Below are 12,450 nucleotides of genomic sequence, written 5' to 3' on the forward strand. Positions count from 1 at the left end.
ACCATGGTTGATCTCAGAAGTTCTGATCGTCTTTGGGTATATAGTGAAGATTCTGTCTTAAGACCTGAAATACTTGAAGACTAGTCTCTTTGACATGGTGACTCAACTTTGAAGAGTTGCCCCAAGGGGGCCCATTTAATCAGGTGCCAGCTTGTGGTGAAATCTCTTGATGTTCCTTCTGAAACCATGAAAAAAAAGTCCTGCTGATTTCTGATTGCCTTTCATCAGATTATATAATGATTGCCATTCATTATGTAAGAATAGGGACTACACAGAATGCTTTTACCCATTGCAGTAGTTGTTGCTATAGTCAGATTGGTTGATATTAGATAGAAACTAGAACCATTTGAGGATTTGCAATTAAGAATTTCTTCAACTTGCAGTTTGTCCTTAATTAATATTGCCAGCCTGCCTCATTCCTAGTCTTCTATTTCAGAAAGACAGTAAAGGCTTTCTGGTAGAACTTCAACCTCTTGCCCCATACATGAAACTATCTGGTGTTCATTCTTTTTTTTTTTTTATTATTTTTTAAAATAATTTTTATTTATTTATTTATTTATTATTTTTGACTGTGTTGGGTCTTCGTTTCTGTGCGAGGGCTTTCTCTAGTTGGGGCGAGTGGGGGCCACTCTTCATCGCGGTGCGCAGGCCTCTCACTATCGCGGCCTCTCTTGCTGCGGAGCACAGGCTCCAGACGCGCAGGCTCAGTGATTGTGGCTCACGGGTCTAGCTGCTCCGCAGCATGTGGGATCTTCCCAGACCAGGGCTCGAACCCGTGTCCCCTGCATTGGCGGGCAGATTCTCAACCACTGTGCCACCAGGGAAGCCTGGTGTTCATTCTTAATCTCTACCTATCTCTGTGGGCAGAGTGTGCCTTTTTCTCCAAGGGTAATCCTTCCACTCCCATCCTTTCCGGCTTTAAAAACAGAAGCCCTCTTCCTAGATAGTTCCTTACTCCTTGCCTCTTTTCATGAAGAAGTTTCCTGAAAAATCGTCTATATTTTCTCAGTTTCCTCAGTATCTGTTTGGTTTTTAAACCCTGTAATCTGACTTTGAGCTAAATAATTTCATTGAAACTACACTATTCAAGTTACCACTGAGTTAATAATTGTCAGATGCTGAGGCCCCTTTTTCATTTCTTAACCTACCTCATCTCTGATCATGTTTGCATTTCTTGAAGTTTGATTTTTCTTTGGCTTCTGTGACGCCTCTCTTCTCGTTTCCCTCGTGGCTCTCTGACCACTCCTCAGTAATCTTTGTTATCTCTTCTCTCTGCCCTTCGTGTAGTGCTCTCAGTCTTTCTTATCTTCACTCTCCCCAGCTGTCTCCCCCACCCTGTGATTTCAGTTACTACCTGTCTCTCAGGACTCCTAAATAAGTCATGACATCCGTGCTTCTTCCCTGTTCACCAGGGGTCTTGAGTGTATGTGTGTATATGTATGCCTTGGTGGCCACACACAGCTAAACTCAGATGTCACCAACATTATCACCTTTTCTAAATCTGTTTTTTTAAAAAATATTTTCTAGCTTGGTGATAGTGACAAGCACAGCCATCGATTAGTCTCCCAAACAAGAAATGGAAGTTAAGAAAGTTATCCTACTTCCCTTTCCTATCTCTGTCACATCACTTGATATACTCTGCTTTAATTGTTTTTTCATCTGTGACCTCACTAGAATGAGTTCCTTGAAAGCTGAGATTGCAGTTTGTTTATATCAAGAATGACCAAACTCTTAACACTTACACATTAGAATGCCAGTATGTCCCATTTTTGGTGACACTGAGTTTGAGCCAGCATTTCTTCGTTATAATGTACTATTCTCCTTGTAATAAAAGTAATCAGAGTAAACTATAAGACTGTGGGAATAACTTGTTTTCCATTAACTTTCCATTATTTTTCAATAACATTATTTCCATTATTCCATTAATTTGTTTAACCCAATAGTTTTAACATTCATTGATAGTCCTTGCCTCAGTTAATTATGTTGGTGGTTGCAAACTAGGTGATTTTCTGGTTCTGTCATTTCTTCTACATTTATTAGTTAGCATTTTTGTTTAAAAAACTCTTCTCCCGTGCTTGATTATTTTTCATACAGTAAAATGTGTATATCTTAAGTGTACAGTTTGATGAATTTTGATGAATGTATATACCTGTGGAACCAACCTTGAGTGACCCTCCTCCTTTTTAGTCTCACTGTAGAGCATGACTGTTTTTTGATAGATGTCTTATAACCTATTACTACTTTTTATTCCTTTTTGATACTCGAATTGTTCCAAATTTGGCTAACAGGAGCCCCTTCAAGAGGTTCATATGTTCTTTGACAAGTCTCCATCAGTTGTTTTTTTCTTTTAAATTAATTAATTAATTAATTTATTTTTGGCTGTGTTGGGTCTTCGTTGCTGTGTGCAGGCTTTCTCTAGTTGTGGCGAGCGGGGGCCACTCTTCATCGCAGTGTGCGGGCTTCTCACTGCCATGGCCTCTCCCATTGCGGAGCACAGGCTCTAGACGCGCAGGCTCAGTAGTTGTGGCTCACGGGCCTAGTTGCTCCGCGGCATGTGGGATCTTCCAAGACCAGGGCTCGAACCCATGTCCCCTGCATTGGCAGGCAGATTCTCAACCACTGCGCCACTAGGGAAGCCCTCTCCATCAGTTTTTGAGCACTTTCTAGCACGAAGAATCCCATTGTCTTCTCGCCGTGACTTAGACTTGGAATCAGCCATTTTTCCAAGGAATCCTGGTTCATTTTAGTGGGAAATGATATTTAGAAGCCAAGATTTGAGCACAAGGTGTGCTTGTTCCTACTGGGATACCATTGCTTGTAGCCCCTTCTGGTGGTCAGGGCTGGGAACTCAATTTTAAAAAATTGTGACTTTATATTTTCAGCTTATACTGATAATTCTAGTCCTAATCCAGCATCACAGAGTTCTTTTAGTTTATGCTGTAATTGTTTTCTTAGCATTTTGAGTTGCGAACTTAATTCATTTATTCCTGCTCTTTTGCTTTGATTGCTGTGTTTAAGACTACAGGATTTCCTGTGATTGCTTCTTTCCTTTGTTCCAGAGATTCTGATAAATGATATATGTGATATATGTGTATATATAGAGAAAAAATTCCAGGTGGAAGGGCCTTTTGATTTTTGATGTTATTTCTAGCTGTATTCCAGTAAGAACAGAGAATGTTGTTATATTATTTCCACTTTTGGGGACTTTATTGTCTGTCTGAAAAGGTGGTTGTAAGGATTAATTGACTAGAATACTTTGATATGGCACATACTATGTACTCACTATGTTAGCTTTTATTACTATGTACTTTGCTTTAACAGTGGTAAAGAATGTGTAGTGTTAATGTTTTTCATTGGACTGACTGTAGGTTAATATAACCAAGTCAGCCTACCAAAGTTTAAAGATAAATTTTGAAATGCCATTTTGGTTGGTTTGGTTCTTATGTGCTCTTTTAATAGTCCAGGCTGCCTGTGTCTGTCTGCTGTTAGGTCGCCATAGACTTATAAAGTAGTCTGTATTTTATCCTGGTTTATTTTTATTCTTATCGACTAAGTATATTTTAAGTAAATTTTGGTTATTACCCTGCATTCAGAGATTATCTAAATTCAGGATGTAACACTGGTGTCTGTCATGATGCTCTAATCCTCAAGTACTAGAATGCCAAATGACAGTAGCTTAAACATTGACAACACAGTTTTCACATGCGGACACATTTTCCACATTAGATTTTCAGAGATAGTAGTTTTAGGATTCGTATAGCAACTTCACATTGTCATCAAGGGCCAGGCTCTTTCCATCTTCCTGCCTGGCCTTCTTCAGTGTCTGGGTGATATATATATACCTCCTCTTAATTGCATTGTGGCTGCTGTAGAGTCCAGCGCTGTGCTTCCATCAGACTGAGTCTTGTAGCAGTGGGGAAGGAAGTTGGGTCAAAAGGACTTCTCTTTGAGATGCTTTCTCTTTTATTAGAAGATGAAAATCTTTACGAGAGGTTTCCAGTAGACCTTCCTTATGTCTCGCTGGCTAGAACACGATAGCATTCCCACCCTTAGCTAGGTGATCGCCAACAAAGAGAAATGGCATTGGCATGATTGACTTAGAACAATCATTATTCATCTCCTAGGATGGGCATAATTGCCCTAATCAAAGATGGGTGTCCATTAGCAAGTTAGAAGTGGGCATTTCTATTGAGTTATTACCACTGTTACACCACTAATTGCCAGTAGTGTCTGTCTCTGGACAGAACCTAATTGACAACTATGCTTTTATGAAAGGTAGATTTTCTTTTGTGGAAAGGAATCTGGGTGTTGCAGAGTGCTTTGGTGACTGTTCAGGAATGAGGCAGCAAGTGGATTTAGAGAGAAAAATAAAAATAAAAATTTCCTTCATTTTGAATTGGATCTTGAGACTTTTCTTGGGTAAGAAAATAAATTTATGAATCACAATAATTAGACTAATGTGAGTTTATTTTTTTTAGTCAGAATCTGGAGAAGTGAATAGAAACACGGAACTGAAGAAACTTCGGATTTTTGGGGCTGGGCCTAAGGTTGTGGGCTTGGCAATGGGAGTAAAAGATAAAGAAGGTAAATCTGTTATTTGGTCATGAAAAGAAATAAGGTACAATATGGTTATAACAAGATTCACGTGATATTCGATCGTAGTCTGTCTTGGGATTTTCTTAGGCAACATAGTTCCAAGACAGATCACCTTTTTAGTGGCAGATAATCTTAAGGTGTGAGGAGCCATATTATGTTGAATTTTTATATTTTGGAAGAGAGAAAGTTCCTCCTCCATGTCTAACACATGACACAGAAATTGTAGTTTCTAAAGGCTAGTTTATAAGAGAATCACGAAATTAATGGTTCTCACCTGATGATCTAAAGCTTATTATTTTTAAATTTAAAGAGAAATAGAGGATTTCTCTGGCCTTTAGTATCAAAATATACTGGGGAGAGCTAATGATTTAGATTCTAACCATAATTTTGATATTTTTCTTTAATCGCCTTTGTATATTATGACACTTCATTTAAGTAACCTGTTTGAAGAATGCCTAGTACTCTCAGCTTAGCATGTTAGAAACTTTTGTCAGTAAAATTGCTAATGCAGAGATCAGGTTTCACAGTTCTATGTGCATGTCAGTTTTAAAGCTCAATTTAACGAAGATTGTGTTGGATATGTTTTTACTGTATAAGAACTTAATGAATTGCTATAATCACAAGTTATATTGATTACTGTGCATTTTATAATATGACTGAGTCTTTATTCAGATTGTGATTGAACTCTGGAAAATCAGGTAATATTCTTCCATCACTCTGAAAACATTCAGTGTGATAGGACTTACTAGATACATTATAATGTTTACTATTGCTCTTTTAAAAGATTAAGTACTTTATCTTTTTTATGTTTGTAATTGTTTTAGCTGGCAGTGATCTCAAAGCTAGTCCCAGATTAGTCCCTGATAAGTACTACTTATGGGCAGTGTAGAATTAGTAGTTAAGCTCTCTGGAGCTTGATTGCCTGGACTAGAATCCCAAGTCTGCCACTGACTGGCTGTGTGATTTTGGGCACGTTATCTAGCTTCTCTGTGCTTCAGATTCTTTTATCTTCAGTGGGGGATAATAGTTTATCTACCTCATAGTGTTGTGAGATTTTAACTAATTTAAATAATCTAAAATAGTGTCTGGTCCATGGTAAGCTCTCAACATTAGTTTTTACTATTATTATTATATAACTATTTTTATTTCAAGATGAGGTCTCCCGAAGACGAAAAGTTACCAACAGGTCAGACGCATTTAACATGCAAATGAGACAACGGAAAGGAACTCTCTCTGTTAACTTTGTAAGTGTTCTGAGATGTGTCAGGAGGGAAAGGATTTATTTTTATTTTAGTTTTGCACTTTTTACCTTGCTATATCTTAGTATGTCATCTAGTTAGTTCATTTAGTTGTAAGACTTGATGGTGCATCTGAACTTGCAGCTTTGGTTTATATAATACTAACTTTGCTTTGTCCCATATACACAGACTGTTCCCTGAGTCTTAGACCTTGTAAGTGAGTGAGTGAGAGGATGAAGTGAATCTGTAATTCCTTAGCTGTATTAATGCTCGGTATTCAGTCCTCTACCAATAAAGAGTATTTGTGTATAGGAAGGGTGACGTGGTATATTTTATTTATATAAATTGACTTTCAAGTACCCTAGATTTGTAGTCTTCCTTTATTCTAATACCTTGATATGCTTTTATTAATTTGCTTGTAGAAGCTCTGAGGAAATTTAGGAAGTTTTATACAAAGCTATTTAAATACAGTTATTTAAAATAAATATTAAGGATTTAAGTTATGTTTACTTTTTAGTGTACATTATTTTGTTTCAATTAAGGTGTTCCTGGTAAAAATTTAATATTACTTATTACAGAAAATAAACTTCTATTTTATTTTGTTTTTTGAACAGGTTGATCTTTACGTTTGTATGTTTTGTGGTCGGGGAAATAATGAAGATAAATTGCTGTTGTGTGATGGATGTGATGACAGCTATCATACATTTTGTTTAATTCCCCCACTACCTGATGTGCCCAAAGGAGACTGGAGGTGTCCTAAGTGTGTCGCTGAGGTATGAGCCTAACCTGACCTTTTTAAATTAAGAACAGTAACACACACATACACATGTACGGTGAACACATCCCGTGAAGCTTCTTCTCCTCTCTCTGTGTTCTTCAGTGTTTGAAATCTCCAGGATTTTTAAAGAGTGATAGTGACTGGAAATGTAACAGTTCTACTGTGGCAGTTTGTTTTTTAAAGGGTCTTTTTCTGACTGTTGGTTAGATAATTCTGTTTATTGCTGCAGACTTTGCTCAGAATATTCATATTCCTGGAAAACAATAAAAATGAAGAAAGTCTGTAGGTTGTTTTTTCTTTTTTTTTTTTTAAAAAAAAAAATCAGACATGAAGCTCTAGAACTTAGGATTTATGCATCCAGTTTTCATGCTACCAGATAAATTGGTGGTATCTATTAACTTGTTTAAATTTTGACTTGATTGTACTAAGTTATTATTGAAAGATTATAATGATGTCATTATCATGAAATGCCTGGTCTGTTTACTTATTTTAACAAAATGTGATAGGACGTTGAAGGGAAAGAGATGGCTGGGTATATCTAGATGTAGTCAAAGATGAATATTTATGGCCTTTGAATTATTTATTTATTTATGGCTGTGTTGGGTCTTCGTTGCTGTGCGCGGGCTTTTCTTTAGTTGCGGCGAGCGGGGGCTACTCTTCATTGTGGTGCGCAGGCTTCTCATTGCGGTGGCTTCTCTTGTTGTGGAGCACGGGCTCTAGGCGCACGAGCTTCAGTAGTTGTGGCTCGCGGACTCAGCAGTTGTGGCTCGTGGGCTCAAGAGCGCAGGCTCAATAGTTGTGGCGCACAGGCTTAGTTGCTCTGTGGCATGTGGGATCTTCCCGGACCAGGGATCGAACCCATGTCCCCTGCATTGGCAGGCAGATTCTTAACCACTTGTGCCACCAGGGAAGTCCCTTGAATTGTTTTTTATTTATTATTCTCAAGGTTAGATGATTCAGTTCTACTCGAAGTCAGTATTTGTGTTAAGAAATTGGTCATGGTCGTTGATAGTATGAAAAAAAATCATTTTTCTAGCTAAATATCCTAGCAACCCCGTGAATATCCCTTTGTCCTTTACCTTTCCTCCCTCCATGAACATTTATTTTTTCCACTGAGGATGATAGACATCCCTGGGCTTGATTCCAGGTTGGTAGTCCTCCAGGTGTTTGTCTTGGTGCCAGAGCTTAATGCCAACTCCAAAGCCTAAAGCTGTCTCATTGCCACCTTCCTACTGGAAGGTGTGAAAATGCAGTTGAAGTTTAAGAACATTACTTCCTGATTCCACATTAATACTTGTTTTGCGGTCTAGAGTTGACTGGATTTGCTTCACCTAGGGAAATGATCAAAGAAGGTAGTACCTGAGGGCCTTAATACGTCCTTCAGTTCAGTTTCAGTAAGTTAATTTTAGATATTTTTTCTTCCCAGGAATGTAATAAACCTAGAGAAGCCTTTGGATTTGAACAAGCTGTACGAGAGTATACACTTCAGAGCTTTGGAGAGATGGCAGATAATTTTAAGTCTGACTATTTCAATATGCCAGTTCATGTGAGTATCTATCTTTTAGGTCACTTTGGGGAAGTATGAAAGATTTATCTGATTCCAAAGCTTTTGTGTTGCTTTTTAAAAACTTTCATTATTTTGTAGAAAACAGGGACAGCATAAAGAAGATGATAGAACACCAGATCTGAAGATTAGGGGCCTGGGATCTGTTTTTGTTTCTTTTACCCTCTGTCGTGGCAGTGTGCACTGTAGAGAAACTGACTTCTATCTTCCACTGTTTTTTAGTGCTCTGTGAGCACTGTCCTTTACAGACAAGCACGGAGGATGTGGCAGGTGCTGCTTTGGTTTAGTTATTTGTAGCATGAGGTTTGCTTCTTTTCCTGGGGGATCTTGGACTTTAAAAAAATCCCTGTCGAAATAATTTGCCAAAGCTGTTAAAATTCAGCCTTGATTTTTGTATTTCCTTTTCCTTCCTTATGTCCTGGGTCATCTTTATCCTTCTTAGTTGTAAAGCAGCTTTCAGAAGAAGGCAGTTCAAATTCATTATGTTTTTCTGAACATCTAAGTTGTCTTTAGCTTTTTCCCATCGTCAGTCAGAAAAGCTAGGACTGCAGTCTTTTCAGCTCTGGGAATTGAGAAGGTTTTCTGTTTTTTCATGGGCTTTTGTTCACTTGACCTGTGTATTATGTCATAGTGGGTTATGGTTATAGAGAGTTGGTAATCTGTAATCTTTGTTTTCCCTGTGTAGATGGTTCCCACAGAACTAGTGGAGAAGGAATTCTGGCGGCTGGTGAGCAGCATTGAAGAAGATGTTATCGTAGAGTATGGAGCTGACATCTCCTCAAAAGACTTTGGAAGTGGATTTCCTGTAAAGGATGGTCGGAGAAAGATGCTACCAGAAGAAGAGGTGCAGAGCACATAGTAGTATCCAGATTTCTTACCCCGAAGCTGATTCAGCCTTTACGTAGTAGAAAACTGCCTTTCTTTAATCTTAAGGGACCACGTTCATTTAAAATATTAAATATGTAGAATTTGGACAGTAAAAATAGTCTTCAGTTTTGAAAACGATAAATTCAACGTACCTTTAAATATTATTTAACTTTGCATTTTAAAACCAGTGAAATTGGTTTAAAACTTTAACTTTAGTTAAAAGATTTTGCCTGGATCTTTCTGTTTGGAAATCTAGCAAGTGACTTAAGATTTTTTTTAAAAATTACATTTTACTGGTAGGTCCACAATTAATTTTCCTTTAACACCTGGGCAGGTAGGTTTTCAAATATGCGTTTAAACTGTAACAGATAATGAAGTGCTGTCACCTAGGAGATGACCTCTGTGTGTAAACCTGAATTAAGATGATCATTTATTTCTTTTTCTCTTTACTTTGGTCCTTGTCACCTTTTCTTTCCCTTTATAATTGGCAGTAATTGAGAGTTTTATCTCCTATTAAAAGAGTTAACATATGGTAAAAGAAAAAAAGTTACATAGTGGAGAAGGATATACAATTAAAAATATGGCCACTCTAGGTCTCTTAGGGTTACTGTTGGCATGGCATATCTTTTCCATTCTTTTACTTTGAAGCTGTTTGTATTTTGGAATCTGGTGTGTGTCTCTTATAGGCAGCATATGATTGAATCTTGCTTTTTTAAAAATCTAGTCTGAAGGTTGACTTTATTTATGTATGTATGTATGTATGTATGTATGTATGTATGTATGTAGCTAGCTAGCTGCGTTGGGTCTTCGTTGCGGTGTGCGGGCTTCTCATTGCGGTGCCTTCTCTTGTGTTGCAGAGTATGGGCTCTAGGCGCGTGGGCTTCAGTAGTTGCAGCACTTGGGCTCAGTAGTTGTGGCTCAAGGGCTCTACGGCACAGGCTCAGTAGTTGTGGCACGTGGGCTTAGTTGCTCTGCGGCGTGTGGAATCCTGGACCTGGGCTCGAACCCGTGTCCCCTGCACTGGCAGGAGGATTCTTAACCACTGTGCCACCAGGGAATTCCTATACAGATATGTTTTATAGGAACAGTTCAGTGTTGAAATGTGTACATGTTCAATGTCACTGAATTAACCCTGCTTTGTAGAAGTATAAAGAAATGCATCAGCCTTAGTTTCTTCATACCCTTCCATTGGCAAATGGTAGGCAATTACCTAATTATTGGGAAGAGGCTTTGTTTTACAGCTTTTAACTTTTTCTGAATTTCATTTTGGTTTTGAATTTTTAAGTTGCTCTTGAACAGATATTTATATCCTCTAATCTTAAGAGATAAAGTCACAGAGTTTTTAAAGATTACTTTAAATGTGGTTAAATGTCAACCCTAAGTAACTAATATTAATAATATAGATATTAATCCTTCTAAATGTTTGAATTCTGTATGAATATTCATCTGTTTTTGCTTTTGCTCTATTCACCTTCATATAAGAATGTGGAGAAATTTGGGCTTTAAAGACATCAGCATAGGGTGAAGAGACAGGGATACAGCTCTTTTTTCTAGTCTGGGTCATCGATTTGCTATTTATTTCATAAGCAATAACGTTTTACTCAGGATTCTGTTTTTATGTTGTAAGATGGAGTGAGAGAACCCATTTATACAAAAGGATTTTAAGGACTAATTAGACAATGTGTGTAAAAATCTCTATATTTTTTATACTTATATTTTATGTCAGTTTGTTATTCTTCTCTGGAAGTTACTCTTAGAAAAGTAGATGCCTACCATCTTTTCACCAGGAATTGTGCACTTATGTTGAACTTCTGTATGAGTTAGCTTCTTGGTATCTGATAGCATGCTTCTCTGGTATCATAGTTTAGTGGAAAAGTTCTGAAGTTAATACATTTGTCTTACAAATGCAAGTGCTCTACAAACAGGGCTTCTGAGGAATAAAAATAGGCATAGAACTTGAAACCTTGGAAACATTTTTTTCGTCTTATCCTCTCTGTCTTAAATCACTGAATAAATCCTGTTAATTTATTTTTCATTATTTTCTATGGGATTGGCCTCTTCTCAATCCCACTACCACCATCCTTGTCTCCATCCTATCATGTCAGGTTGGGATAATTGCCGTGGTCTTACATAATGATCACTTGTGTTGAGGGTTCCCCAGACCTTCTCAGGTTCGCTGAGATCTCATGACTGTGACTTATTACAGTGAAAGGATACAAAGTAAAATCAGCAAAGGGAAAACAAGATGTGTGGTCAAAGTCTGGAGGTAGCCAGTTGGAAGCGTACAAGAGCCCTCTCTCCCTGGAGTCACACAGGATGCACTTAGGTACTCCGGCATCAGACTGACACCACGTGTGAAGCATCGCCCACCAGGGAGGCTCATTAGAGACCCAGAGCTCAGGGTTCTTATAAGCGGCTGGTGACAGAGGCACCCTCTGCCTAACACGTAGCAAAATTCCAGACCCCCAGAAGGAGTTCGGGCGTGCATAAACCACACTGTACAGCACTGCGAGCCACCCCGTGTCAGTGTCACGAACTGTTTACCATGCGGCTTTCCAGATGCCAGCCAGGGGCCGAACTTGAAGCGGGCCTTTTTTTAATTTTTATAAATTTATTTATTTCATTTATTTTTTATTTTTGGCTGCGTTGGGTCTTCGTTGCTGCACGTGGGCTTTTCTCTGGTTGCAGCGAGCGGGGGCTACTCTTCATTGTGGTGTGCAGGCTTCTCATTGTGGTGGCTTTGCTTGTTGGGAGCACGGGCTCTAGGTGCGTGGGCTTCAATAGTTGTGGTGCACGGGCTTCAGTAGTTGTGGTGCACGGGCTTAGTTGTTCCACGGCATGTGGGCTCTTCCTGAACCAGGGCTCAAACCCGTGTCTCCTGCATTGGCAGGCGGATTCTTAACCACTGTGCCACTAGGGAAGCCCCGAAGCGGGCCTTTTGAAGGGTAGCTGTCTTAGGCTTGCTCTCTTAAAGTAGCTTTTCTGAACACTGCTACTCTGCAGTCTCTCTCATACATTGCTTTCAATTAAAATTTTAAGATCGGTGGGTCTTGGGGAGTTCATTATGCAGTTCTGTCTATTTTTGTTTGAAATTTTCCATAATCAAAAATTTTAAGATAAATATTTAAGATGTTTATCATATTGTTTCACTTTTCAAAATCTGTTTTATTTCCCTTTTGAATATAGGATAACATCCAAGCTTCTTAGTCTGAAATTTAAGGTTAAAGATCCAGTCTTCTTTTCTGGTCTTATTTTCTGCTTTTCTGAGTATGACCATTCCACTCTGCCTCTTTACCAGCGAGACCAGTATATTCTGTCTCTTGTCATTTACTTTCAAATCTTACCTAGTCTTCCAAGATCAACCCAGGTTTTTCCTTTTCCACCAAGTTTTCTTATTGATCCAGACT

At 38.4% G+C, this 12,450-nt stretch overlaps 1 protein-coding gene across 3 annotated transcripts in view; it reads left to right on the forward strand.

Moving 5' to 3' along the window:
• The window catches only part of KDM5A (lysine demethylase 5A), a 77,930-nt gene that overhangs the window by 15,494 nt on the left and 49,986 nt on the right, over positions 1-12,450 (forward strand). For all 3 annotated transcript variants that reach the window (XM_059935077.1, XM_059935079.1, XM_059935078.1), the window contains 5 exons: positions 4,479-4,584; positions 5,749-5,840; positions 6,449-6,607; positions 8,039-8,158; positions 8,862-9,020. In XM_059935077.1, coding sequence (XP_059791060.1) covers positions 4,479-4,584; positions 5,749-5,840; positions 6,449-6,607; positions 8,039-8,158; positions 8,862-9,020 — 636 coding nt within the window. The remainder of the gene's footprint in view (positions 1-4,478; positions 4,585-5,748; positions 5,841-6,448; positions 6,608-8,038; positions 8,159-8,861; positions 9,021-12,450) is intronic.

The sequence above is a fragment of the Balaenoptera ricei genome, chromosome 10, assembly GCF_028023285.1.
Source record: "Balaenoptera ricei isolate mBalRic1 chromosome 10, mBalRic1.hap2, whole genome shotgun sequence".
NCBI lineage: Eukaryota > Metazoa > Chordata > Mammalia > Artiodactyla > Balaenopteridae > Balaenoptera > Balaenoptera ricei.